General features: G+C 38.8%; 2 protein-coding genes across 3 annotated transcripts in view; one reads left to right on the top strand and one right to left on the bottom strand.

Annotated features, from left to right (window-relative positions):
* PALLD (palladin, cytoskeletal associated protein) overlaps positions 1–2282 on the top strand; it is a 186112-nt gene extending 183830 nt beyond the window's left edge. The window contains exon 22 of the mRNA XM_084204387.1: positions 192–2282. Within this exon, the coding sequence (XP_084060513.1) occupies positions 192–364 (173 nt within the window). The 3' untranslated portion in view covers positions 365–2282. The remainder of the gene's footprint in view (positions 1–191) is intronic.
* A 9055-nt stretch (positions 2283–11337) lies between these two features.
* Positions 11338–17945, bottom strand: CBR4 (carbonyl reductase 4). 2 transcript variants are annotated; one of them, XM_084204296.1, is made up of 6 exons: positions 17856–17945; positions 15802–15943; positions 15148–15268; positions 14534–14670; positions 13795–13929; positions 11338–12440 (listed from the first exon to the last, which is right to left on the bottom strand). In XM_084204296.1, the coding sequence occupies exons 2-6, from the start codon at positions 15941–15943 to the stop codon at positions 12262–12264; spliced, it is 714 nt and encodes a 237-aa protein (XP_084060422.1). In that variant the 5' UTR covers positions 17856–17945; the 3' UTR covers positions 11338–12261. The 2 variants fall into 2 exon arrangements, with proteins under 2 accessions (XP_084060422.1, XP_084060423.1); XM_084204297.1 differs by having other exon boundaries at positions 15148–15265.
* Positions 17946–26946: the final 9001 nt, after the last annotated feature.

The raw sequence follows: 26946 nt of genomic DNA, 5'->3' as shown, positions 1-26946 counted from the left end.
AACTAGATGCTGAGAAAAAAAAAAACAGAAAACAATAATGTGAAGAAATAAAACAAATTTACCATTAATATAATGGTTTTCTGCTTCTCAGAAATTACTATCTGCTTCACAAAGTGTTGACTGAGCATCTGGCACACTTAGGTGCACCACTCAGGAAGGCTAACACTTGTTCTTTCCTTTTTAATCTATAGCTCAGTGGCAACAACCCCCTCAGCAGACCAAGCCAAAGAAGGTGCGGCCCTCAGCCAGCCGATATGCTGCTCTCTGTGACCAAGGACTAGACATCAAAGCAGCTTTCCAGCCAGAAGCAAACCCAGTGCACCTGACAATGCAGCCTGGCCTGGTAGAGAGTGATGATCTGTAGATTCAACTGCCACTTCCATCATTTTCTTTCAAAGCAGAAACACTGAAAGCCATTGCCTTGACCAATGATACTCCTATGTCACTTTATGCAAGGGCAGACACCTTCATGTACAAAAGATAAACAACAAACACAGTAACCATATATTCCTTATTCATTATACCAAATTAGAAGAATAGATATATTATTAATAGAAATGTACACATTGCACAACAAATCACATTCACCAGTTCCTTAACCTATGTTGCTTCATAACCCTTTTCATAGAGGCCAAAATGCATCAGAGAGAAAGATTTTTCACTACATACCTTCGTAAGCAGTAAGTAAATGCTACACAGTCTTAATGGTGCAAGATGTTTTCTTCAAGGGTTATCAACAGTTCTAAAATGGCTACACACATTCTGACAGCTACGATGAACAAGTGCAATACTATAAGAATGAAACAGGAAGGGACAATGAAAAGAAATGTAAGCAAATGCTGTATCTCTGCAAACTGCTTTCTATTCAACCATGACAAAAGAATCTTTCTTTCGATGCTGTTAGTATGGACACCCTAACTTTCAACTCGTTTGTGTTTTTCCTTTTTGCCATCTTGGAGGAGGCTTATTTACAAACATATAGCAATGGCAGTCTAAGCAGAAGTAATTTTACTTCTGCAGGCCAACAAAGAGTTAACACCTAATAACAATCTACTCCAGATTACACATTGGTAACTAGATGGGAAAAAATGCTGATAGCATAAACCACTGCAGTGAGTTACTGCAAAGGGTGGGAGGGGGACTGGGCAAGGGGTTGAAACTCTCTGGATTTCCAGACAGCAGTGTGTAACCTTGTAATACTCCCATTCAAGATTCTGAAATTCTAAGGTGAGCTCAAAACTAGGGAGTGTATGTGTGGAATGTTTGACTGTTTAAAGCTTGTGTAATATGTATGAGGATTTTCGAAATGTATAGCAAGTGAAAAATGGATTGAAACTGAAACTACACTATGGATTTAAGTGACAAGTATACACCACAGGTGACAGTTTGCAAATCTGAAGAAGTAGAAAATGAAGACAGGCAAAAAAATCCGATTTGCTTTTTGGTTTTTCTTCTTAACATAATGTCTCTGGTAGATTTTATTTTTTCCTTCTCCTGACTGCAGGCAAACGTCAACTCTTTTGAGAGGTAGAGTGTGTGCACCATAGGTGAAAAGCCTGAAGGCTACTTACAGAATGCAAGGCAAATCCATCTGGAAGCGGAGCCCCACTTAAGTCACACCTGACTAGGTAGTTTTAAATTAGAACCAAATGAATTTCAGTTGAATGGGAGGGAGGGAGAATGAATGGAAAAATTACTAGGCCTGACAAGGAAAATGAGTGTTTGATGGTACGAGCTACGATACTTTGCTAGGAAAGGAAAACACTGTATTCCTTATATGAAGCACATATATGGTATCTTTCATTATTTATAATAAAAGTGTTGAAATCTTTTATCTCAGTTCATTTATTCAGAAGTCCTGTACTTAGGGGTTTGTTTGTTGTTTTTTATTTTTTAATTTTGTAATTGTGTACACCATATATTGCATTACTGCTATACGTGTATTGCTTTGTAAGTACACAAAGTTTGTTTTGTTTTTTAGTGACTAATAAACTTTAGCACACAAGGTAGTACTATTCTGGTGCAGGATATGACTAGTAATGGGGATGGTTAATGTAGATTAACATCAGTCTGTCAGGTGGGAATAATCTGATTTTATTCTAGAAGTATGTCATATCTTTTGCCAAATTTTCCTCAACTGTGACATGCTAATTTACTTTTTTGTTTAGCTTCACTAGCATTATTTTGCCACTTTTTATTTGTATTTATAAAAATGTATTATCATTACTTTGGACTGTTGTGCTGATATAATGTGGGTTTAGCATCAATAAATATTACACAAATAGAAAGCTTTCCTTCTGGTAAAGATTAATAACTGTTTGGGTACAAGCATTCAAGTGTAAGATTTGGAAATTTTAAATATTATGAATACCGATTAAATGAGGCCTATATGCAGCATCTAAAAACTACTAGAATTTATCAGAATAATCTACTTGTGACCTGGAATCTTGTTTGAACAGAACAGAGGAACATTACTCATAAATTCTGAGAAACTTTTGCCAAATAGAGGAACTGGAAGATACTTTTTTTTTAATAGGCTAGAAAATATGCAGGTCTGTTTTGTATTTCTAATAATTGCAGTATGTCATCACTTACAACTGATTCTAAGCAAAGACATGGTCTGAGCGCTGGTATATTCATTTAAGAGTCTGATAACAAAATATCAAAACTGAATTTTAAAAAAGAAGTCAGATTTACTTACAAAATCCTGACTATTAAGTAGTTTCTCCTTTTTTCAATGTGAAGATACGAGGAAAGATGCAACATTATCCATTTTTTCTTTTGGGTTTACATTTCAAGCACTGATCACTACAAACAGGCTTCTGTCAGCAATTAAGTGAGCATGGCATTCATGGCGATACTGCAACTGTAGTCACTGGAGTTGTGTCTGCTCACAGCAAGTTTGGCTTTGGCTTGGGGACTAAAAAACTGAGACTTGTTGAAGATGAGGTCATCATCACTTTTTGCCTCTGTATATATGTACAGACACACTTAAGTAGTAAATCACATCTCTAAGCAGCAACATTGTTTTTATGAAAACATTCAGCTGTGCTGTTACTTAGTTACCAGGACTGTTTGGGTTTACAAAGTCAGAGATAGAAGCGTGGCATAAGCAAGTTAACTTCTCAAGCCAAAAAGCAAAAATTCTTGGAAGCATCAGAGTAACTTTCAGAAGTTTAATCTCCTTCCACATAGTCCAAAGATAGATAGTATGACCTGAGAGTGTACTTTTGTCATATTTTAAGACTAAAAAAAACGAGCCTTGACTTTTTGCAAGACTTCCAGTTTAGGTATGGGAAGACTTCCAATTATATAGGAAGCTGATCAGTCCAAGCATATTCATAGCAATCAGAGACTCAATGCAACAACGATCAGGATGACAACAGAAACTTCTGTCAAGAATACCAACAGTGAGGTGCAAAATTCCACATGCGTGAAGGTTGTTCCAGCTGGTGGTGTACCTTAGCACACAGTGCCTTTATCCTACAGCTTTAAGGCAACAGCAACCATTAGTTAACAAGCACAATTTGCTTCCATCAAAGCTAGCTGGCAGTTGGGGATCAAAACCAGTCCAGCTTGAAACCCCAGCTTATAAATAATTGTTTCTTTCTGTATCACCAATTTTAAGGTCTATTTTAATTCACTTAGGGTGTATGCTAAGAAATGCCTTGATCCTCCACATCTGGATTGCTACATCCTCACCTCTGCAAGTAGCCCAAACAGATTTCATATGTAAGTACTTCATGAGCTCACATTATCCAACATGCCATGATGCTGAGGGGATGAGCCGCATGCTCTGACTGCATGACCCAGCTGCCAAACCACGCTGTGCACTATAGATAAATTCAAACATAGACTAGAAAGGCCTGCTTGGATTATGCATGTTGGTTAATTCACTCCCTCACCATTCAAATGTACATGCAAGGGATAGAATTTACTGACATTTATATCATTCTCCTGAACTAAATGAAACAGCCTTCCCTCTGCACAGATTTTCTGTTTGAACAGAAATATGAGCACGTGAAACACATCAGGCAGATGGAAACACAGTTCCTGCCCCAAAGAATTTACAATGGATTCCAGACAGCACACAGTATTCTTTGACTTGTCTTAAAGCTTGCAACTCTAACTCAAAATTAAGCCATTTTGCATTCTTTAACAGAAGTAATTAAAACATAAAATTATCTAATACTGTACTGCATCTCTACTAAAAATGTGTTTGGAACATAATGCTCAGTTCACGTCTAGAGCAAAAAAGCCAGACAACAAGCAGCAGTACCTGCACAGCAATGATTTCAGCAGCCGTACAGATGGAGACAAACTCCAGTTCGACACCACCTAAAAGGAGAAATTTTGTGCTTTATAAAACAACTGTAGTGTAACAGCTAACTCCAAGGACTGGCCAAGTCTTGTAACTGCTATCACTTTCTAGTTCTGTAGTAGCATAAATGGTCCAGAAACAGCTGCAGAACAAGAAAGCAGAAAAAAGTAACAGTACATGGCCATTGCACAGAATGATTAAAACACTTACAGAAGGAGCTCTACAAATCTCATCACACCAAATGGATTATATTAGCACTTTTCTCCTGTGTGTTTAACAACACAGTTTCAGGGAAACATATTGTCATCAAGCTTTTTTGGACAACTCTCGGCCCAGATATCACAGAGTATTTGTAGAGAACTGAGGCTACAAAACCCAGATTGCCAAACAGGACCTCTCTGAGCTATTGCAAAAGGTGCTGAAAATAAGACTTTCTATATGATGCGAACCACACCTGTAATCTATTGCAAATTAAGGACCTCTCCCATGTTGGTGTCCTGAAAATTATGGTGAACTATAAAATTATAGCTGCTCTCTGTGCTATATATGCATTCCAGCAACAGAGCTACAAGAGCCTGCAAAGAATGGATGCAGTTCCAGTGTGCTGCTGGCAGGGACATCTAACCATGAAAAATCATACATGCGCACTAAAAGACATTTAAACAAAACAGGAGAAATTACTATATTCCCTCTTTTCTCTGAAGTTGTGGGAAGTCTGCAGTAGAAATTTACCAACTATCTGAAAAACTAGGATAAAAGGTCATATTGAGAGGATCAGAACTAAAACACTGCAACTGAGAGCTTTTAACAGGTCAATGGCATCCAAGTGTTGACAGTACAGCCTCCAGCACAGAGCTGGAACATGTAGTTTAGTGCATGCAGCATTAAAAATACTGAGCTGGTAGATCTGCAAGGAAGAATTCACAAAACATCAAACTGCTTCACTAACAAGCTTCAGCAATACCATATAATCACTTTGCAGTTATTCTTAAACAAACTGTTCAAAATCATGCGGTAATTTCAAACTCATCAGCACGCTACACATGCAAGGGCACCTCAGCACCATCAGTCAGCAGCCTGGGAATGTTGAGGAACATCCACACAACTCCATTTGTTCAGTGACATCTGCCCTCATGCTCCCACTGACACAGCCCTAGTGTGTGTGTAATGATACCAAGGAAGCTTTGCTGGCTTTTACTTGGGTGTTGTCCCACTGCATTTGATACTGACATATTCAAGCTGGCAGTTTTGTTATATACAATGAACAAAACACATCCCAGCCCTTGCGAGATATGAGCTGTTAACATAAAAATAAAACCATAAAAATATAGTCATGTGATTATAGTCATGCTGATCCAAACATGTCTAGCAAGGTACAGGTAGCATTTTTTTACTAACTGACGTATCTACAGCAAAAAGAAGCCTTTAGCATATGATCTGATATTGAACAAACTGTGTGTGTGAAAATCAAATATAACTTGGGACTTAGCAGTGTTCTTACTTCTTCAGGCACTAAGCACACCCAATGACTTCTCTCCACAACTACACTTGACCTGTCTTTTCAAATATTGATTAACTGAACCAAGTGGGAGCACCTGGCCTTGGAGAGTTCATTTTTCATTTGCTTTACTTAAATGAACTACACTGTTTTTCAAAAAAAAAAAAAGTCACATAATTGCAACAGGCAATATACAATTCAGGGTCATGTAATACAACCTCACACTGTGCAATATATCAAAGTAGGAAAACTTGTCTTACAGCAATAAATAATCATTACAATGTATGTTTTAATTGTAGGTACTAATATAGCAAAGAGATTTTGCAGACTGGGATTAAGATATCCACTTCCTATCCAAATTTCACTAATCTCAGTATGAAATCCTTTCCATCTCTAAAAGTCATGCCTTACAACTCCCAGCAGCTCAGGACATATGGATTTTACAAAACCAGTAACAGGGATGCCAGCCATCAGCTTTGCATCTACACAGGCTACTCCACTTCCCTAAAACAATACAAGTTTACTCACCAAGTCATTACCAACACAATAATGCCTTAGGATAGACTGCCCTCAGGAGGCCGCAGTGAAATCTCTTCATGGGATACAATCCTAACTCACTCAGCATGCACCAACTCAGCCAACACTATTTACTTCTGTTACCACAGTCTGCAAAAGCTGTTCCCCACCAGAGCTCCTTTTTACAGCTGCAATATTTTTAAAAATCCCAAACCAAAGCCACCTCATGAACATTTTATGTGTCCTTTTACTGACAATACTCACAGAATCACAGATGGCTTGGGTTGGAAGGAACCCTAAAGATTATCTAGTTCCAAGATCCCTGCCATGGGCAGGGACACCTCCCACTAGACCAGGTTGCTCAGAGGCCATCCAGTCCATCCATTGCAACAGATGCCCCAAGAGCAAGAAAAGACTGTTTGTGTTAGACAGTGAGCTCACTACAGCAAATTCTAAGTTACAAACATATTTCTTAAGAGATAAGCAGAGGTAAGGCTCCATGTCCTACCTAGGACAAAAGATGAACAAGAGTAATCCATTATCTTCCCAAATACTAGAAAAATGCAAAGAACACAAAACAGTTAACTGTCTAGGTCTACAATGTGCTTCAACTAAACCCCAGAACATGCAAATTACACTACCTATGAACTTTGAACTGAATCAAACTCAAAGCCAACAGAAGAACAATTTTAAGTTTCCTAACTTGGCAGTGACTAGGCAGGCCACAGAAATGAGTAAATACTGCACTACACAACCTTCTTTTAGCAAGGATATCCTCTCTGAAGCAGGAACCCAGTGAGTAAAAACTCAAAGCAATCATTATGGGTGAGTCAGAAAGAGGGTTGCTGTGTAATAGGACTGCATGCTGAATTAAATGACAGCTACAAAAGCAGCCACCCTCAAAACCTGCCTTGATAGTCTTCTTAGAAATTCTGTGGTGATAGTGAAAAGCCATGTACAAACCAGTGAGATGGGGTGGGGCAGGAGAAAAGATGTGGAATAAAACACAGAGTATGTCAAAGACCAGACTTGCACTGCCGTCTTCTTTAAATGCTCCCAAAATTAGGTGGATGAGGCAAAGTTTCAATGCACACCTGAAAAAACAGGTGTAGGAAAGTCCTGTAGGAACAGGACTACAGATTCTTTAGAAACTGCAGAAACATGGAATAGTGGGAAGCCATAAAATACTTTATTCTTAAAGAGAAAAAAGGCAAAAAGATGCTAGTATTTAAGAGATTATAGGAGACTTTTAAGAAACATAGCAGGTAAAGAAACATTAGCTGGATAAGAGCACATTCTCTCACTTCCATTAGGAATGGAATCACAGAAACTATATCTAATATGATAGTGCACTGAAATTTTCAAAATTCAATTGAGTAACCATTGTAAGTCAGTTAAGTGCATCTGACCCACCAACACCCATATGCAAAAAACCCCAAACATTTACATACAGCTTGGCAAAAATGCCAGCAGCACAAGATGTAAAGCCCAAATGTCTGCTTTTAATCAAGGACAGTGACAAAACAGACATACCAGAAATATGATGGAAGTAAGATATTGATACAAAATATATAGAAGAGTCCTAAAAATAAATATCAACATATTAAATCATCCAATCAAACACAGATTGAATTTCCAAACGTAGCAAGGTAAACCCTGTTATTAGATTATATTGGTACTCACACCATTAGAATGGATATGCAGAGCCATAGCTATGATATCTGAGACATCTAAGGCCAGCAATGTAACTGTGATGACAGACAGCAGTCATGAGGATGTTGGATAAAAGTCACACTAAAGAGGCCAAGATCACTTTTTAAATATATTATTTTTCATGCAACTGATCAGGGCCACCCCACTCTGGCTGTGGTCACCCCAGCCCTACATGTCATGATCCAGAATGCTACTTTCAAATAGTGGTATTTTTTTTAATGGTGACTTTTATTTCTCCATTTATTTCACTTTTATTTCTATTGACCAAGTTTATTACTAAAGACAGAAGTCCACAGACTTCCGTAAAAAAGAAGCAACATATAATAAGAAAATATTAAAATGAAGCCAAAAAGACAAGTCAAAATTAAGATGCAGCCCAATGACAACACTAAGACTGAACACACTGAACTTCAGTACAACAATTTTAAATACACACATCAAATTAAAATTTTTGTGGAGAGGGGGAAGCTGCTAGCATTTAAACATCAACCTTTGTAAAACCAGCAATCTAGCTTTAGGAGTCAAATGGAATCAGTCACTGAATGAAACATTTCCAGCCAGATCAAAGTGCAGAATAATCTGCAAAAGTGCATTGCCACCTCAGGAACAGGAACTGTGCCTGAAGAAGACAAGCAGATGATCAATGTAAAAAAGCAAAGTGCTCAAGAACGGAAAACCCACTGAGGAAAAAAATCCCCAGGCTCTGAACAAATCTCTATGATCAGTCTTTGGTACCATGGAGGAACTGAAGGAGAACTTCTACAGACATCTTGTTGAAGGTTTTACTCCTTCCTTTACATCAGGAGAGGTTACAGAATGACAAAGGGGATAGATGAGGGCTTTCACTCCCCAGTTCTAAAAGAAGCCAAGTAACTGCAGTGGGAAATTTCTGAGTGAAACCTGCCTCAAGTGACCAGAAGCTGACCAATGTGACAGCAAGTTCTTGTGATTTTAGTGGGGGGAAGGACCACTTTTTTTTTTAAGAAGAGATTCCAGAGGGATGCAGGGAATTGAGCCTAAATATATTTTTCTGTATATAGCAAAGTGCCAGAAATTGTTCTAAAGCCAAGAAAACAACAGGATAAACATACAGAGCTGCTTTTGCAAAGGAAAATCATGTTTGATAAACATTTTAGAGTTCTTCTAAAGAAGAACTTAAAAGAGATGAGAGTACAGAGCTCTAATAATGGTGCATACTTGAAATTCTAAAAGGCATCTGACACACTCCCTTGCCAAAAACTACTAAAGATGTTGTGCTGCCAAAAGAAGTTGTCATATCAGTACATTGTTTCAAGATAGAAGACAAAGGGTATGAATCAGTAGTTGCTCTCCCCTAAGGATGTGCAGTGCCAATAAAACACCATAGTTCCTCTGGTGGGGCAGGCAAAGTACAACCTATTTCTAAGGGTTCTGAGACAGCAGTTTCTGAATGCCACAGTGTACTCTAAGTAACACTAAGTTAGTCAAAGTCACAAAGGGATTAAAGAACTAAAAAATTGCAGAACCATTTCACTGAGGAAAGAGGTGTTAGAACCAGCAAACCAAACTCACTGTAGATATTTGGGAACAATTTATGCTGAAAAAACTACAAAAATTCAGACTTTTGTAATATATGTGGAAATGAACTCCAAGTTGACCATTAATTATTCAAGACTGAGTTATTGTTCTGAAAATATAAGTGCAAAGGTTAGGAAAAAGCATCACCTAGGCATCATTTTTAAAAACAATATAAAACATAACATAAAACATATTTTTTTTTAATAGATCCACAGTGAATTCTGCAAAAAATTCTACCTGGTGCTCCTTCCTTGAGAAACTGGAAGAGTAAAGCAAAGTTCAACAAAGACAATTTAAGATACAAAAGAGCTCTACAGCAACAAGTAATTAAAAGAAATATGACACTTCAGTACGAAACAGAAACAACTAAGGCAGGCAGGATCAGATAGAGGTCTACAAATTCAAAAGCAAAACAGAGAGAGCACCTGAGGGCTGTTTCTAAAGCCTGCAGGCCTCAACCAGAGCTACACACTGGTGGGTTCAAATATCCCAGTCACAAACTGCTGGAGATACCAGAGTCTTCTAAGGAGACACACACCTGATCTGCTACCTACCCTGCACAGTCCCGACTTCCTCTGTCCAGGACATCACACCAGGCCAGACAGATTCAGGATTATGTTAACCAGTTTTCAGTTCTAACTTACCAGTTCGAAGAAAAGTGGGGGGGAAAGCTTTTTTAAAAGTATGATTTAAAGCTACCAACACTTCAGTCTGGCCCTATGGCAACAGCAATAATAAAAACATAGTATGTACTAGAACCTTTTAAAGAAATTACTTTGTGGCATGCTAAGATTCTTCTGACAGCATTATTTCAGGTTTTAATTGCAAATATAAACTAAAAATTCCATCATTAATAACTTATTTAACAACTCCCTTACCCAGAAAAAAAAAGGTAATAATAATTAGGGTCAGAACTTAAAAACTTACTAAAAGAAAATTATTTCTATTTTCTTAGGTTTGGCTTTTGGTCAAGAAATGTCACACAGGGTTTGTTTGTAAAATATCAAGGGCAGGTATGGGCAGCAGCCAAGTCACTGACATATTCCTACTTGACTAGTGAAAATGTACCAGCTGTCCTTCCTCACCTTCAGTGCCCTTGGAAAAAAATCACATCATCTCTGGCCAACTCCTTCTATCAAGGAAAAACATAATTAGCAATTATATTTTTGGTGCAAAGACACATATGACACATAACAGCGATAACAGGAAGATAAGGACTTCTGGAAGGATTACCTCTATGGCATTTTATATAAGTAAGTAGCACAACCAACTGTAAAATCTCCTGATCATATAAGTACTCCTTGTATTATTTCTCAATACATACCTGCAAGAAGCTTGAACATGCATTGTTTTCTGGCACAAAGACAAAAATTCTCAGCTGCACAAATGAAGAAAATCTCCAGCTTTAAAGACACAGTTATCATCAATGAGATCTCTTCTTTCTGTATTGTGGTGTGTGCCAAGATGGGAAGTAATTTCAAAAGCTGAATCAACATCTGGATCATGATGCAATGAACACCAGAGCTAAGAAGTGAAGGTCCTGAACCACATTCATAGTTTTCTTCAGAGATAATAAAAACATCAATTATCAAAAAGTACTTGAGCTCAATAGAGAAGCCTGAGGTCAAACATTTGGTAAGTTTTCAGCAAGACAGGAACACTTAAAATCATTTACAGCAGAATAATTACTCTGCTTCAAAAGCTTCTTCAAATAAAATAAATGGCCATTTTATTGACTATACATACACACGAGGGAGCATCAACTTAACAGCTGAACTGAGTGTTCATGAAGATACAGAGCAAAACACAAAACACGTCGACTTTGTCCTCTGGAAGTGATACATGTTCTAAACATCTACTGAGTCCTTGCAGTGTCTTACAGAGCCAGGTCTGCAGCTGTAGCGCTCAGCAGTGCATGTGCAGCTCAAGCTGAGAGTATGACAGGATTGGCAGCTCCATTGCTGTAGCAATACTTCAATGGGCACACACAAGAGCCCCTGGATTGAGTGAGTGCTGTACAACATTCAGGAATGGAACTGAGTAGGCTTTGTCTTTATAAAAACACATTGCATATAATTAAAGCATCTAAAGGCAATTCAGGTATGCTGAAGATCTAGAAGCTCCTAGCTTTGTAGTGTTAGGTACAAACAAACAAAGCTCAAAGAAAACTCCTCGCTACTTTGTAGGGACTAACTGATAAGAATGTAAAACTATGCAGTTCACAATCTTTACCCTACTTGAAAAACCTGATGCAATCATACCTGCCACCCAATAAACATGTCTCTGCACTTTATTAACCTTTGTGTAACATGATAATTCAAATAAAATCTCATTTCTCCCAAATTAGCAAACAGGACTTTATAAAAATACAGTGCTTTAAAAACAAATCAGCACATTATTAAAGCTATCACTGTATCAAAACCAGATCTTTTTCAAATTGTTTCATACACAGACTTTGTAACAGCAAACAGACTCTTTCAGGCAGCTGAACACACACGCTGCACTTCACTGCTGCTGACTTTATCCTCTGACTAAAAAAGACCAAGTCAATTATGTACATCAATCTTCAAATGATTTCCAACCCTCTCCCTTTATTTAATATATATTTATATATTACCATCATGACATTAAAGCAGTCATTTATTCAAGGCAGTACTTAGGTCATAAGCTGCAAGCCTCCATCTACAACCAGAACACTCCCTGTAATATATGAGGATTCTAGCAGAAAGACAACAGCTTGTGCAACTTCATGAGGCTCTCCAAATCTTCCAAGGAGAATTGCTTTCTTCAACTGATCTTCTTCCAAATGAGCTGTCATCTCTGTGTGAATAAAGCCTACGAGCAGAGAGATATATGAAGAGTTACCTAACCTTCGACTAAATTTATCTAGTGGATTTCCCACCGAATCATACAAAGTGAAATCTATTACCAGGATTCAGCACCAGTTACCATTCTTCAAAGTCTCCCAAAGCAGCCCACATCATTTGATGGCCAAAACTGTTTTTTAATCTAACCAATACTTTTCATTTTTGGAAGCAACGATGCAATAACCAAAATGCAGAGATCTATAGAAGTCCATTAAAAAAATCCAAACAAAACCAAACAAGAAAGGGTACCTAAAATTCAATCCCAAAACCATATTTAATATCACTTTTCTAAAAGACAAAATATACTCATTTCACCAAAATGTTCTCAATTAAAATATGAGCACAAAATGTCTGGCAAGAAACCCTCTCAGACTTTAAAGTGTTTGCATTCTATTTTAGAACTTGTGGCAGTTCTTGCATAGTTTTTATTAGAGCACTCATTTGAAGAATATTTCTTGACATTTTTGAAGGACCTTTTTTACAGTTTTCCATTATCTGAGATTTGGCTTTCCCACTGCTGCACAACTCTACACACAACTGCAGCTTTATAAAGAGCTGATCTTACCTGCTTTCTAGCTGCCATCAAGAAGGGAAAGCCTCCCTTTTGTTTTCTACTGTAATACTCTGCCCCTTTATGATGGCTGTGGATGAGCTGCACAAATCACTAAAGAATAAAAGTATTTTTCCTGCCTAGTTCACAAGCTGAACAGGTTCACGCAGAATTCTGAAAGGTATCAGAGGTAGTAGAAGGTGAGCAGCAGTGTACACAGTTATGGGTGGAAAAATTCAAAAAATATAGAAGGGATTTTTCCTTAAGGGTGGCAGTTTGCTTGAACTAGATCATCTTACAAAATCACAGCCTTTGCTCACAGAAATAACTTTCAGGACTTCCTCCTTTTACTACAGGAGACAGGGGTGTTTTTATGACAGCTTTCTTATGGTCTATCATGATTCCCTAATAACAAACAAGCATCCTCTAGCTGGAGACAAGGGTAGCTATCTCTAATTAGATCTAATCCTTCCATCTGCAAGGACAGCAGTTTTAAAGAAGGATCAAAGAAGAAAAACTACATTCATTATGTAATAATAGATAGAGGAATAGGTAGACTCACTCTCCCAAATTTATTGGTGTTGCCTTAATAAGACTGAAGGTTGTCTAAAAGAATGCATTATACTTTAAACAAACAAACAAAAGATATTTTACTTACAAAGCTGAAGAAAGTAATAGAAAATAGTCTTAAGTTACTTTCAGAGTACAATAAATATCCACAGTCTTAATGAATTGCAATAGTCAAGGATGCAGGAATTCCTCAAGAACTAACCTGGAGCAACAACGTTGACTCGAATTTGCTTTTTTCCTACTTCTTTAGCAAGAGAGCGTGAAAATCCAACTAATCCTGCTTTGGTAGCACTATACACACTTTGACCAGAGTTGCCTTTAAGTCCTACAATACTCCCTAAAATAAAAAAACATCAAAGAGAAGATTAAATGGATAATTTGAAACATTGTACTAGCTTTATCATTTTAGTTTTCAACTAATGAATGAAAAATTAAATCACAAGAAAATAGTACAATATGCATGACTTTATGCACTTAAGCCTGCTAGGATAAGCAAATGTCCCAATTAGTTATGATTTTTGTATAATTCATATATCTATGTGGATCAACAAGCACCAGGAGAGTAAAATTAAGACTTTTCTAAAAAAAGTATCCTTGCCCAGATTAAATAAAGAAAAAAACTAACAGAACCTATCAATTCTTAGTTAATTGCCAGCAGCTGGTATATATAGATATTGAAAGAATTGGTTAAGATTAGCTAAGTTTCTTTTTTCAATAAAATACAAACTCTGAGGTGTTTATTACTTTAAAAAAGCCATTTAGAAGTTGCTGAAATTACACAAAAGAATAAGCATTCAAAAAGAAAGGCTAAATATAGAATGTCTAAATACGAGGAAAAGGAAAACAAGTAAATTGTAACAAGCAATGTAGTATGTTACACCTGCTCAACATTTCTAGAAGACTAGTACACAGAACTCCACTGGCTTACACAAGCAACTTACCTATATTGACAATAGCACCTCCCTGCTGTTGAATCATGACCTTTACAGCAGCCTTGCATGTCAACATTGTTCCCAAAAGGTTAGTGTGAATCTGGGCTATCATATCTTCAGTCTTGGCTCTCAGTAGCAAACCATCCCTGACAAACAAACCAAAAAAACTCAAAGAATTCAGTGAACAACCCCCTGATGATGTTTACTCATAAAAAAAGACTGCTGGACAGAATATTAGTGGGAGTGTATGTGGTTCCATACATTTGAGCATTCAAAATGACAATGCTCCAAGAACTACACGTAGCAAAAAACAACTTGGCCATGCTCCTGGACACAGAGCCTCCTTTGCAGAGTGGGATCAAGCACTGTTTTGGACCATTCTGGGGGCAAAAGTGGAAGGAAGAATAGAGGGGGAAGTTTAATTCAGAATGTAGAAACGACAGTGAAAGCTGTATCATCTGTTAGCATTTTACTGCCATCAGGAACAAAATACTGGGAAGCACTTAATATTGTTTTCAGAAGTGCTCATTAACAACACTCTTATCAAGCACAAAGGGCCAGAGCACCTTACAGTGGGCTGCCTTCAACTAGAACTACCTATAGTCTCGTAAGGAGTAACCCACCTGTTGATCCCAGCTGCATTAACCAAGTAGTTAATAGGACCCAAATTCCTCTGCATCTCCTCAAAAGCCTTTTGGACTTCTTTTTCACTGGATACATCACAGCTAAGTGCCAGATGTCCTGCTGTATTGAAATATATATGTAACATCACAATAAAAGTTGTATTTAATTCATAAACCTTCTTCAGAATGTATCAGCTCAGTTGCAAAACAGATGTGGAACTAGCTATAATTTAAGGAACCAATTTAATCCCCAGGCAATTAAATAAAGACTGTTTTCAAGTATTGCATTCATTAGTTATGTGACAACTCCTTGTTTTATATTTTTTGCCTTTTGAAGTTAGAAGTTCAGCGTGAGCAGACTGATCTCAGTTCCGGCTTCTTCAGGAGCTGAGGATGACTCAATTCACACCACCTCTATTGTGACCCCAAACAATTCCATCCATCTTAAAATTCCCATCATGCAGATAAAAAAGGTAATCTGCTTTCTCAACAACTCTTGTGAAAATAGGATTGTAGCAACACAGCTAGTTTTTAATATTCCTCAGCCTTTATTTTCCTTTCCATCTAGTTAAACAAGGAGGGGTTTTAACGACTCGCTGTTTTCTCAAGTCACCCAAGCACAGAGCCGTGAGAAGTGCACAGCAGCATACGTACCACCAAGGTCACGGGCAGTGCTCTGGGCCACGTCCAGGTTCCTAGCAATGATGGCCAGGCGGCAGCCCTTCTGTGCCAGGAGCTCTGCTACAGCTCTGCCTATCCCACGGGATCCTCCAAAAACAGCACAGACCTTGCCCATCTTCAAAATAATTCATAAATTGCAAATAAACCATCAACTTCGTGTACAGTAGAGCAAGACATTAACTGCTGTTCTTGTCAACATCACAGCCCCAACCTGTTTGCAGCAGTTTGTAATTTCACAAAATCAGTGATTTGGTTTTTATTCATTCATTTGTATTCATTTTTTATTCAAAATAAACAGCTGAACTAGACACCACCTCTACCAATGAAAGTTATTTTTTAAATATTTATGAACCAGTTAAAAAAAAGTTAAAATCACGCACATAATCTAGCATTCCAACGCTAGAGTTACGGCAACTCTTATTCAATTGATGAATTATGTGATTTATGTACCTAAAGGACATAATGTATTGTTCAGCTGCTTATTCAAAGCTGATGTACTGGTTGTAATTATATTGTTCTTGCAAGCACTATTCTTGTGCTGAAGCCATTTAGCCTCAAGCTCTCACTCCATCCAAAGTATCTGTGTTGGACCCCACCAGTGCAAATGTTACTGAGTATGATTTGAAACTATTGTATTTACACTGGTTTAATACTGTCAGACTGTGTTTTACCACTAGCCTGGGGTTTTTTGTTTCTGCTTTTGAAGGCAGAAAAAAAGCTTTTTGAAATATAAAATGATTCTGAAGCAGCTAGCTTTGATGTCTAGAATGGAGTACACAAAGAAAGTACTTCTGTAGAATGATCTTTTATTCTGCAAGCTCTAGAAACCAATCAGCTGTTTTGGGATTTCCTGAGGAGACAGAGTCAAGCAGTAACAATGAATCTTTTTTCCATACATTTGAATAAATCCTTTTTGAACCCAATTATACTGTCTTCATCCTGAGGCAACGAGTTTTATTATTTGTGGGAAAGTACTTCCTTTTGTTCTTAATTTGCTTTCTGATTAGATAATTCTATGCATTTCTCCTAATACCTTCCCCTCACTGTTTCACTCTCCACCTGTATCCTCTTTCAGGTCTATTCAGTTACTCCTACACATGTGGAAGCTATTCAATACATCACTAAAGAGTGTCCCAGTCCTTAGAACTTACCCTTGGCCTCACTGAGGTCTACTAAACCCTTCTGGATGAGCGATAATTAAAAAAAGCACATGGTACTAAGTGTGCCAGGCCACCACCAACTCATGCAGTGGCACGATGATTTTGGTCTTCTGTGACAGAGTCTGAACAAGCAGACGGTCTGTCCTTTTCCCTAAGTATACACAAGTGCCTGAAACCAACCCACGTGTCTGCCTTTCCTGGCAAGTTCTCGGGGCAGAGAAAGCCCCTTGCGCATTAACCAGGCATGCACAGGTGGCGCACAGGGCCTACCTGCAACACAGTACAAATATAGTTCGTTCTTTAACACAGGAACGCCCTACAGGCTCCCTGGAGCTGTGACTTGGGAGAGAAAAGCTGCAGCAGGAGTAACGCCCCGCTGCTCCCTGGATAAATAACGGAAGGGAAAACTTGGAGCAACAGGCACACGCAGGCACCTCTATCACCTTCGCTCTTCTTTCAGAGCCAAACTACGGAACGCGTGACGCCGGGGCTCCGATGGCACCACCCCACAGCGCCCGGCTGCCAGCCCAAGGAGGGCACCTTTAAACAAGGGCGAGCGAGGTTCCCGCAGCCGTGCCCGGCCCAGCCCGGCGCCTCCCTCCTTCCCTCCGCCGTCCGTGCCGGCGGCGGGGCTGAGCTGGGCTCCCGCCCGGGCCCGGCTGCAGGTGGAGCCCTCGGCACGGACAGCGGGAAGCGGCGCCCGCGGGGCACGCCGGGACCGCAGCCCGCGCGCCGCCGGTGCCACGGTGGCAGCGGGGCCGCTCCGCGCTGTCCCTGCTGCCCCCCCCGCCCCGAGCCCCGAGCTGGGCTCCCGCCACGGGCACGGGAGCAGAACGCGAGGAGCGCGTTCCTCGTGCGCTCCGGTACCTCCCGCCCGCCGGCTCGCTTCCCTCACGGAGCGCGGGTCCCTCCCCGGGCAGGCCGGTTCCGCTCCGCGCTGAGCGCAGGCGTCACGGCGAGCGGCGTGACGTCATCGCCCGGGGCTCCGGCCGCCGGTCTCGGCGGCAGAAGGGGCCGGGGCGGCGGGGCCGGGGCGCTCCCCTGGCTCTGCGGCCGGACGGGGCCCGGCCCGGCCGCTGAGGGGCTCAGGCGTCAGCGGCCTGGCACACGGGAGGCATCTCGGCTTTCTCCTCACGCTTGCCGCTTTGCAGCTCCGGGTTACCGCGTCCGACGTGGAGAAGCTCTCAGTCCTGCCCTTGTTACCCCCTTCCTTTACAAAAATGTGCTTCATCTAGAGATACAAACAAGTAGATGAGTCAGGATTTTGTTTATCTCATTTTCACGTATCCTTGCCCCAAAAATCCCAAGGGTCTTCTATGCCATATCACTGTACCAGAAGAGTTAAATTTCACACACGTTAAAGTAGATAAGCCCAAAATACAGAAGCATCTGTGAGAGTTCCTATTCAGGAACCAAAGCAAACTTCATGATATGCAATTATACTAATATTACAAAAACTGTTCTAACAGTAATGCTGTTTACAGTTATGATCCATGTCTGATGATGTGCTGGAGGGGTTTCTGTGAACTCTTAATTTAGTCACCCACACTGAGTAAATTTACTCCCTGAGGAATACTAAAAAATGCTATGACAATTTTGTACAAGAGTATGCTTCAGATTTTTTAAATTAAAATTATTATTATTGGTAATATTAATGCTAATAATAGTTATTATTATTTTCCACAGAGTAATATGGTGAAATCCTACTGGAGTTTCTATGAGCAAACATACAGTTCTTGTTTTTGACTTGTAAGGTGTTTTTCAGGATTTCAGATTATATGTGTTTCAGGGGAGCTGTAGAGCATTTAATAACGTTAGTTCTATGCATGCAGGATTCTTCTTCCACTGATTATTCTTTACATATAGAAAAAAAAGCAGACTTAGACATTGGCAAACAGGTGGGCATGTGTAAGAAAAATAAAATATTGAAGAAAAGCTATTATGAGAATTAGTTTCTTTTGGCAAGTATGTTTAGATTGCAAGTGGCTCTTTTCAAAAGAGCGAATGAGATTTTGTGATACTATGATGTTTCAAATCATGCCATGTTCTGAATGCCTGGAGGTCTCAGTGTTAAGGAAGAAAAGGGGCTGACAGATGAGACTGTGACTCAGAATAGTCTCTGACCAAGACTTCTGGTACCTAGCATAATTAGGAGCCAGGATAGCTTTTTCTTCAAGTGAGGCTTACAAGCAAAGTAACATAGAGTGCAAAAAAATGGTCCTTAGTGATGTTTTCTGAAGATGTGTGTACTACAGAGAAAATAAAATCTGCCTGCTGCTGTCCTTCTACAATATGATGCTCATAGTTAAATGAAAAAAAAAATATAAGTAATTATGACTTTACCTTATTTCTGACCTGTGTCCTTAGCCATACAGCTGACCTACCCTTGTAAGAAAGTTAAAGACTAATCCGTCCTGTACTGTTAAGATTTTAAGATTCTGCTGACACAGTTAAGTAAGCATGAGTTTAGTGCGGGGGTTTTAAAGTGTGTTACAGTTGACAAAGTTAAATATCCTTTTCAAAAGTTCAGACAGGATTCTGTTTAATTTTCTTCATTAACTTAGTGTTTAAAACCAGATGTATGTTCATTTGTTGGCCAAAGTGACATTAGCCTTTTTTTTCCAAATGCCTGGTTAAATCATGAGATCAGATTAAGCAGAGTTCAACTGAGCCAGTTTATTCCCACTGATTTCCCAAGCTGAGTGCAAGAGACAGATCAGTGTCATGATGATTACCTCCCCTTTTGGAGGAACAGTAGCTGATACAAGAACTTGATCTGATGGACCTGTTCCATCTATCATGACCAGATCTGTTACAGCTAGTTCAATACTGGTCATTATTATGCTTGCCTTACTATTATTGTGAACATACAAGCTAATAATTCTTGTATGTCTGTCTGTGTGACCGTGTATACATACACTTGGAGCCTGTCCACAATGTACAAAATGACACAGCTGTCTTTCCTCATCCTAAAGCAAAAATACTCTTCCTAAGAGAGTTATTTATTCTTTTCTAAAAATTTTTAGTCATTCTCCCACACAACCAAGATAGTGCTTTCAAGTAAGAATTTCTCTTTTAACATGGGAAAAAACAGAATAGTCTCAAACAGGAAATTATATTTGATGTATCTAAAAGCACAAAACTCAGATCAGAGCAAAATAGCACAAAAAGGCCACTGTAACTGAGGTCCCGTCTCTCAGGTATTTCAAATTCCTCCTGGGTTTTGATTTAAGGCAAGATTTACAGAGGAACTTGAGTCTAATCATTAACCACGGTGGTGCCTGAATCTGTGGCCTCTTAAATTTCTGCCAAGAGTCACACTTGAAAGAGCAATGCTGCTCCAATGTCCAGCCGCATTTTCATTCTGTTCCCTGTGCTGCTTGTGAAAGCATTCCTCCCACCTTACATGGGTTTTGTGTAAGGCCTGGGACAAAGCAACTGGAGACCTGGCTGCACGTGTGCTCAGTCCTGTTGGAAACAAACACCTGCTGGTTGGAGCACTCAGCCCTGAGAAAACCTGCTTTCAAGTCTCCTCCCTTGCTGGAAACGTGGTCACTAACTTCAGGTTTTCACCACTGAGCAAGCTTGTCATAGCCAGCAGTCTGAAGTGGTTTCAATTTATAGGAACAAGAACAAAAAAATTAAAGTGGGCCGGGCCAAGGAGATTTGACACTCGAGCCAGATGATCGCTGTCCGGAAATGTAAAACCTTGCGGATTAAGCATCAATTGAAATCAACATTCAAGAAACTATTTTGCTTTTCAACTGGTGTATTAAAGATGACCTCCCTAGCTTAAGCAAATCTGATGATGGGGGCATATATCTGGGATACAGGAGTCATGGGCTTAGAACAGAATTAAGCCAGGGGAAAGCTTAAGAGGTTTCCTTCTTTCCAGGTCAAATGATAACTAATTCAGTGACAGGTCACGCACGGCCATGCATTTCTGCCAGTAAAAAATAAAAGGGGTGTGACTGGACTAGGTGCCTTGTTTTAGGTGAGCTCTCAGGGCTTCTCATAATTTTCCACTTTGCCTGGACAGCTCAGCACTGAAGCTGCAGTCTCTTTTTGTTTCCCTTTCTTCAGGAATGCACTTATCGTTTACCTTGGGAAAAATCCCGTTTAGTTACTAGTTTTATACTTATATATATCATGCGATATATACACATACAAAGTATATAAATAAAGAGCCAACAAGTTTTATATTGCAATTCTCAAATATCTTTGATATGGCCTCAGCCTTCTAGGCAAGTGACACAAAGCTGAGATAAACTGCTGAGGAAAAATCCAACTGCCTTACTGTATGACAGAAAAAGCCACCCCTCTCCTTCCAGTATTTTGCCACTTGGCAGACTTTGCCAACCACAGAGGTTCGGATATTTAAGCAGCCAAATTGCCACACCTTTGCTCTTAAGTGATTTTTTTTTATGACACGGCAGTCTGTTTTGTTTTTCTAGACCATGCAAAATCTCTGCAATATTTGTTCTTGTGTGATAACAGTGAACTTTTATCATGCCAACATGAAATGGTTTTATACAGTTTAGGTACCTTTTCAAAAAATTGAAATTCTTCCTCTTAAAAAATTTCTTTCTTGTACCTCTGGGAAAAGTATAAAAGCTCTATGAAAACTCTAAAAGCAAAACACAGCACCAAAACCCAGAACAAAACAAAGCTATCAGAACCTTGGCAAATTACCTAATATTTTCATATCCTCCTGGTTAAACAGGTTTTCCCACTAGGACCAGGATTATTTCACACGTCAGCGTGAGGCCCATGTTTGAGTTAGCACGGTCACTGAACTGCTGCTGCTCCCAGTGAGCAGTCAGGCACGCCATGGAGGGAACAGAGAGGAGCCTGTATTATTGCTGCTTCATCTGCTGCTAAAATGGAACACCTCACTTCCAGTGCTGCCCTGAGGCACCTGGCATATTAAAATAAAACAACCCCAACATTACCCACACCTGCAAAACTATCTTCAAGAAACATTTGTCTCACATTCAGCCTCTGTCCACAAATCCTGTCTGATCACAGACCCTGGACACTCCCACTGTTTATCAGTGGACTTTGGACTAAAGAGATGGAATCTAGGATCTCAGCATGTCCTGAAATCTCTTACTTCCCTTCATGCATCCCACTCCTTATGTATGCCGCAGAATGTATCCCTTTTTAGCTCCTAAGTCCCAAGCCAGCACTAGGAAGAAGGAAGAAATAACCAGCTCATCCATCAAGGGAATAAACTCACCACTTTCTGTACAGCACCTCTTTGACAGACAGTTTTTCAAAACTACAAAGTGCATCACACAGAGCAGTCAGCATCTCCCAGCAGGGCAATCTGGAAAACAGTCAAAGCTGACAGCGCCACAGAGTGACATGTCACTCCTAGCAGTCTCCACTGACCATTTTGTATAGAAAGGATTTTTTTTTTGTGTATTGCATATTTCATAGGCATTAAGAATATCACTGGAAGTCTGGTACAATAACATCCACGAGTTTTACAGAAGTATTTGAATACTCCAGAGTAAATAACTCTCCTCCTGTTCTCTTAGAGGCAATTTACTTTTAATTATATCTAATATACTCAAAATGAAGTCGTTTCAGGAGCAGCACTTAAAAATAGCTAAAAACCATTTATAAACATCTAGTCAAGGTCTTGCATAATTTGCTTTTATTTTACATATGAACATCCTTAACTTCCCCATTTTATCTTTCACAGTCTCATCCATATTCCCATTCACTACACATTTATATAAGCTGCAAAGTAAGATTCATAGCAAACCATTTCAGGAATTAATTTATCTTGTAAAAATCTATGTTTAAGTAATACTACAATTTCTGGTGAAAAAAAAAGAGTATTTTTGACAAGTATTCATCAGCAAAGGTTTTTACTCCAAAATATACAAAAAACTGCTCTCAACATTAGGATTAACAGAAAAAAGTTTTGTCTAACCAGACAAAATTTCCTTCCTGTTATAGTGGAGCAAGTGTCAAGGTTTTCCTGCCATAATACATCACTAATCATAGTCTCAGGTTTTGAATCGCCACAAATGATATGAGCAAATCCAAATTGTTGCCTGTCCTGTGATGCAGTCTGAAAATTTGCTGCATCTACTCATATTTACAGTCAGTAAACTCTGCTTTGTTGAGGAGTGGGAAGGAGGTGGGATGTTGGGAGAAATTGGGAAAAGTCATAAAGAAGTGGGGAAATAAAGACAGAAAGATTTGACCAAGTGATTTGGACTGAACTCAATAGGGTGAGAAAATCCAGCTAAAGGCCTATGCTGAAAGAATAGAACTAGAGTTGATCCTTCACCTTCCTTCTCATGAGAAGTTCTAAGGACTTATACAAAGCAAAACAAAGCAAAATCTTTGTTTCCTAAACACAGTAATTAACACCCAGGAAATAGCAGATCTGAGATACATGAAATACTTCAGTCATTCCCCCAAATACCTACATTGACATTCATAATATTTATGAAGAGTTTGAAAACTGTTTAAAGCATGAAACTGAAGGCACATCCACAAGCATGAACTGTTTTTATAGCCTCACCTACTTTAGCGTACATCCAATATGTGACCGTGAATATGTTTTCAAGGGTAGCCCTAATGAGGCACAAATCTACTGAGTACAGGAATACCACTTAATGTAGCACATCCACTTACTGACAGAAAGTCAAGGGACTGTGTAGTCATCCCTCCATAATTGCAAATAGCTCTGATCCTAAACATAAGGACTTTCACTGGCAAAACTTCAGCTGATGGTTTGCCAGCAATGACTGTTGAACACGCTCCATAATAAATGGCAACTGTGATAGTGCTAGTGACAATCACTCAGATCTCACAGACTGCTCACCTCCTTTATCTTCACCAGTATTATAGGAAATGTCAAAACCAATATTCTTTACAGCTTGTTGCCGTTTTGCAGCCTGAATCCCATAGAGTAATGCTTACAGAGTTTTCGAGGAACTCCCAACATTCAATTTTCTCTGCCAGATTGTCCTAAATAAATCTGGTTTTGTATCACATCTTCTTGCAGAAATACTTTGCTGTCATTTCATCTCGCTCATGTACTTAACTGAGCAGCTGAAGACTTCATCTTCTTGTGACATACAGAAGCCCTTACTGTTGTATGTCCCTCTAATAAAGCAGTCAATCATAATCATACCCAATCATCTGGCTTAATGAAGTAAGAATTAGGAAATTAAAGATGAAAAGAGTTATTTTCAGATGATTGCTTACACCATTTTAAAATTTATCTATCACAGTGAATAATTTCTTCCAATAATTATCAGGAGAGATTAGCATCCTTGGAAAAAATTAGCTGTTGTTCACACCAGACTGTCATATAAGTAATGTTTGATTATATAAAATTCATACGTACCTTATTTCAACAGCTGGGCTTTTTAAATCATCCCTCATCTAAGTTTTGATTTGTAAGGGCACAGTTTATGATGAGATTTTGCTAGAAGTCCGACATTTTCTGAGCTCCCCATAAAAGCTCTGCCTGACCAACACACAGTTAATAGCGTGTTTTGCAGAAACCCAGGATTGCGCAAGCTACCATCTCTAAACTCCAGAAGGTAATTTTGTTATGAATCCTATATAATAAATTTATAGGAAATACAGTTGAAGAAGGGGGGAAGAGCAATACAGATCAGTCTAGAAGGTGTGTATTTTACCACGTATTTTACCATCAAAAGTGATGAAGAAAAATTCCGATTCAAAGCTACACAATACAGGCTGATACAGCTGTAGGGGTGATACAAAAGCCTGTTTTGATTTCTTTTATTCAGAACAGGAAAAATTTATACATATACATACATATATATATGTGTGTGTAATTCCTAGATATATATTTAAAATATATTTCTATGGTTTTATCCTCACTTGCCTAAACCTTCTGTACTTTTTCTATCCTGAACATAGAGAATATACTGTACACTGCACATCACAGGGGTGGATTATCCCCAGCCTGCTGTAGACAAGCTCTCCTTCTAGTCAGAATCCAGCCTCTCTTTATCCAGTTTCTACTCATCATGGTTTTTTTCCTTGACAAAAGAAACACTCCCCATACAAGTATTTTGATGGATGTAAAACTCATATGCCATTGTTTGATTGTTTGTTTTGTAGGTTTTGGGTTTTGTTTTGGGTTTTTTTTTGTGTTTGGTTAGTTTTGTGTTTTGTTTGTTTGTGTTGTTTGTTTTGTTTGTTTGTTTGAGTTCTTAGGGAACTCTACGTTTGCCAGAAATGTAGAGCACTGAAAAAAATAATGAATAAAAATAAGGAATGAAGTAGATTTATCTGTGTTTAATATTATAATAAAATTTTAATATTTATTACTATATTATAATATTTATAATTGAATAATTATAATAATTATTATTAAATAATTATTATAATAATTAATATCTTAATTAGAATTATAATAAAAGGGGTTCAGAGAGTATTCAAGCTAGTATTTGCCTCCTAATTTTCACAGTGTAGCTGCTAAACCAGACAATATGGATACCATGAAGACCATGCATTTATCAGAGACTCTGCTATTTTCCCAAAACCAGATATCTGGTTTCTACTCCAGGCTGGCTTTCTGTAGCACAAGGATCATTAGCCATGATATTTTAAGCTGAACCTACAACTTCAACCAATCTTGACTACAATAGAAAAGTCCATTGCTTTTATCTGTTTTCCTTCTGTATGGATAATGCTTTTGTGGTTTTCTCTCTTCCTAGTAGATAAAAGAAGGAAGAACGCATCTCTCTTTCCAGCTAACATGAAAAGGAGAATCTTTTTTGTCTCCAGCCGTAGTCTTTTCCTTAACACTGCCCATAGACTGGAGATTTTCATACAAAATCACCTGAATTTGGACTCCAGTGACTATTGCTGCATAATACCAGAGAGCATCACTCAGATCATAGCTATCTTATACAAGTGGGTAACATCTCTGCAGAGTGTGCACTGTTTACATAGCGCAGTTTATTTCTGTTGACTTCATTGAATCATTGTTGAATCTGAGGATGCATTTCATAAACAATTATTCTGCTCTAATAGTAACAAGTAACACATTTGCTTTACAGACACCTCAGCGAAGCACTCCTGTCAACATGAATTGTCTGTCATGTGCTTTAAAATGTTTTGAAAAAAAAATATGGCATGCCATCTGGCTCCCAAGCACTCATTAATCCATTATGAATACGAGTGTTTAAGGAAGCTAACATCACATGATGCCCACAAGAAGGAAGGAAATAAAGAAAGAAAAAGAAGAGAAGAAAAGAGAAGGAAAGGGAAAGGAAAGGGATTTAGAGATGGTACAAACAAGAAATAAAGGATGTTTACAATTTAATTTCCTTCAACTAAGAGCATGCCAGCCATTTCAGAGAATAAAAAGAAATGACAGCTTCTGTTCCCAGGAGTTTTTGGTCCAAAATTATTTTCCAAGTGAAATGAAGAAGGAGAAAAAAATTTAGCAGGGGAATGGAATGCTAACACCATAGAATATTTAGGTTCCTCAGGGGAAGGGTGCCCCCATGAACTGAAATTCAGAAGGCATGCTACAAATTTCTTTTAAGATTTGCCAAATCACTTTGCCTTCCTCCTCCAAATGTCAGGTCTCTCATCTTTGATTGAGGCTAATGACAGTCAGCTTCCCATATTGGTACAGCCCTAGGGAAACATCTCCTACTACATGGCTACTGTCATCTTCTGTGGAAGCACTTTTAGGCCCTAGAGTAGAAAGAGGACTGCACCTGCAAAAAGTGAATTGCTGGATAGAGACCGGATTTAAATCCCATCTGGAAAGGCATTCTCTTTTATTAGGGGAGGTGTCAATAATTTTGTTAGTGGGAAACTTAAAAGGATGTGTATATAGGCACAGTTGGGGGAGTTTCCAAAAAGATATAAGTGTTTAATTTCAAAAAATCCCAAAACAATCCAGGTTTGACATTAACTCTGTATTTCATGTAATTTT

Source organism: Fringilla coelebs (assembly GCF_963513975.1).
Source record: "Fringilla coelebs genome assembly, chromosome: 4".
In the NCBI taxonomy this organism is placed as follows: Eukaryota; Metazoa; Chordata; class Aves; order Passeriformes; family Fringillidae; genus Fringilla; species Fringilla coelebs.
The sequence above is the reverse complement of the archived record's forward strand: the minus strand, read 5'-3'. Positions and strand labels throughout refer to the sequence as shown.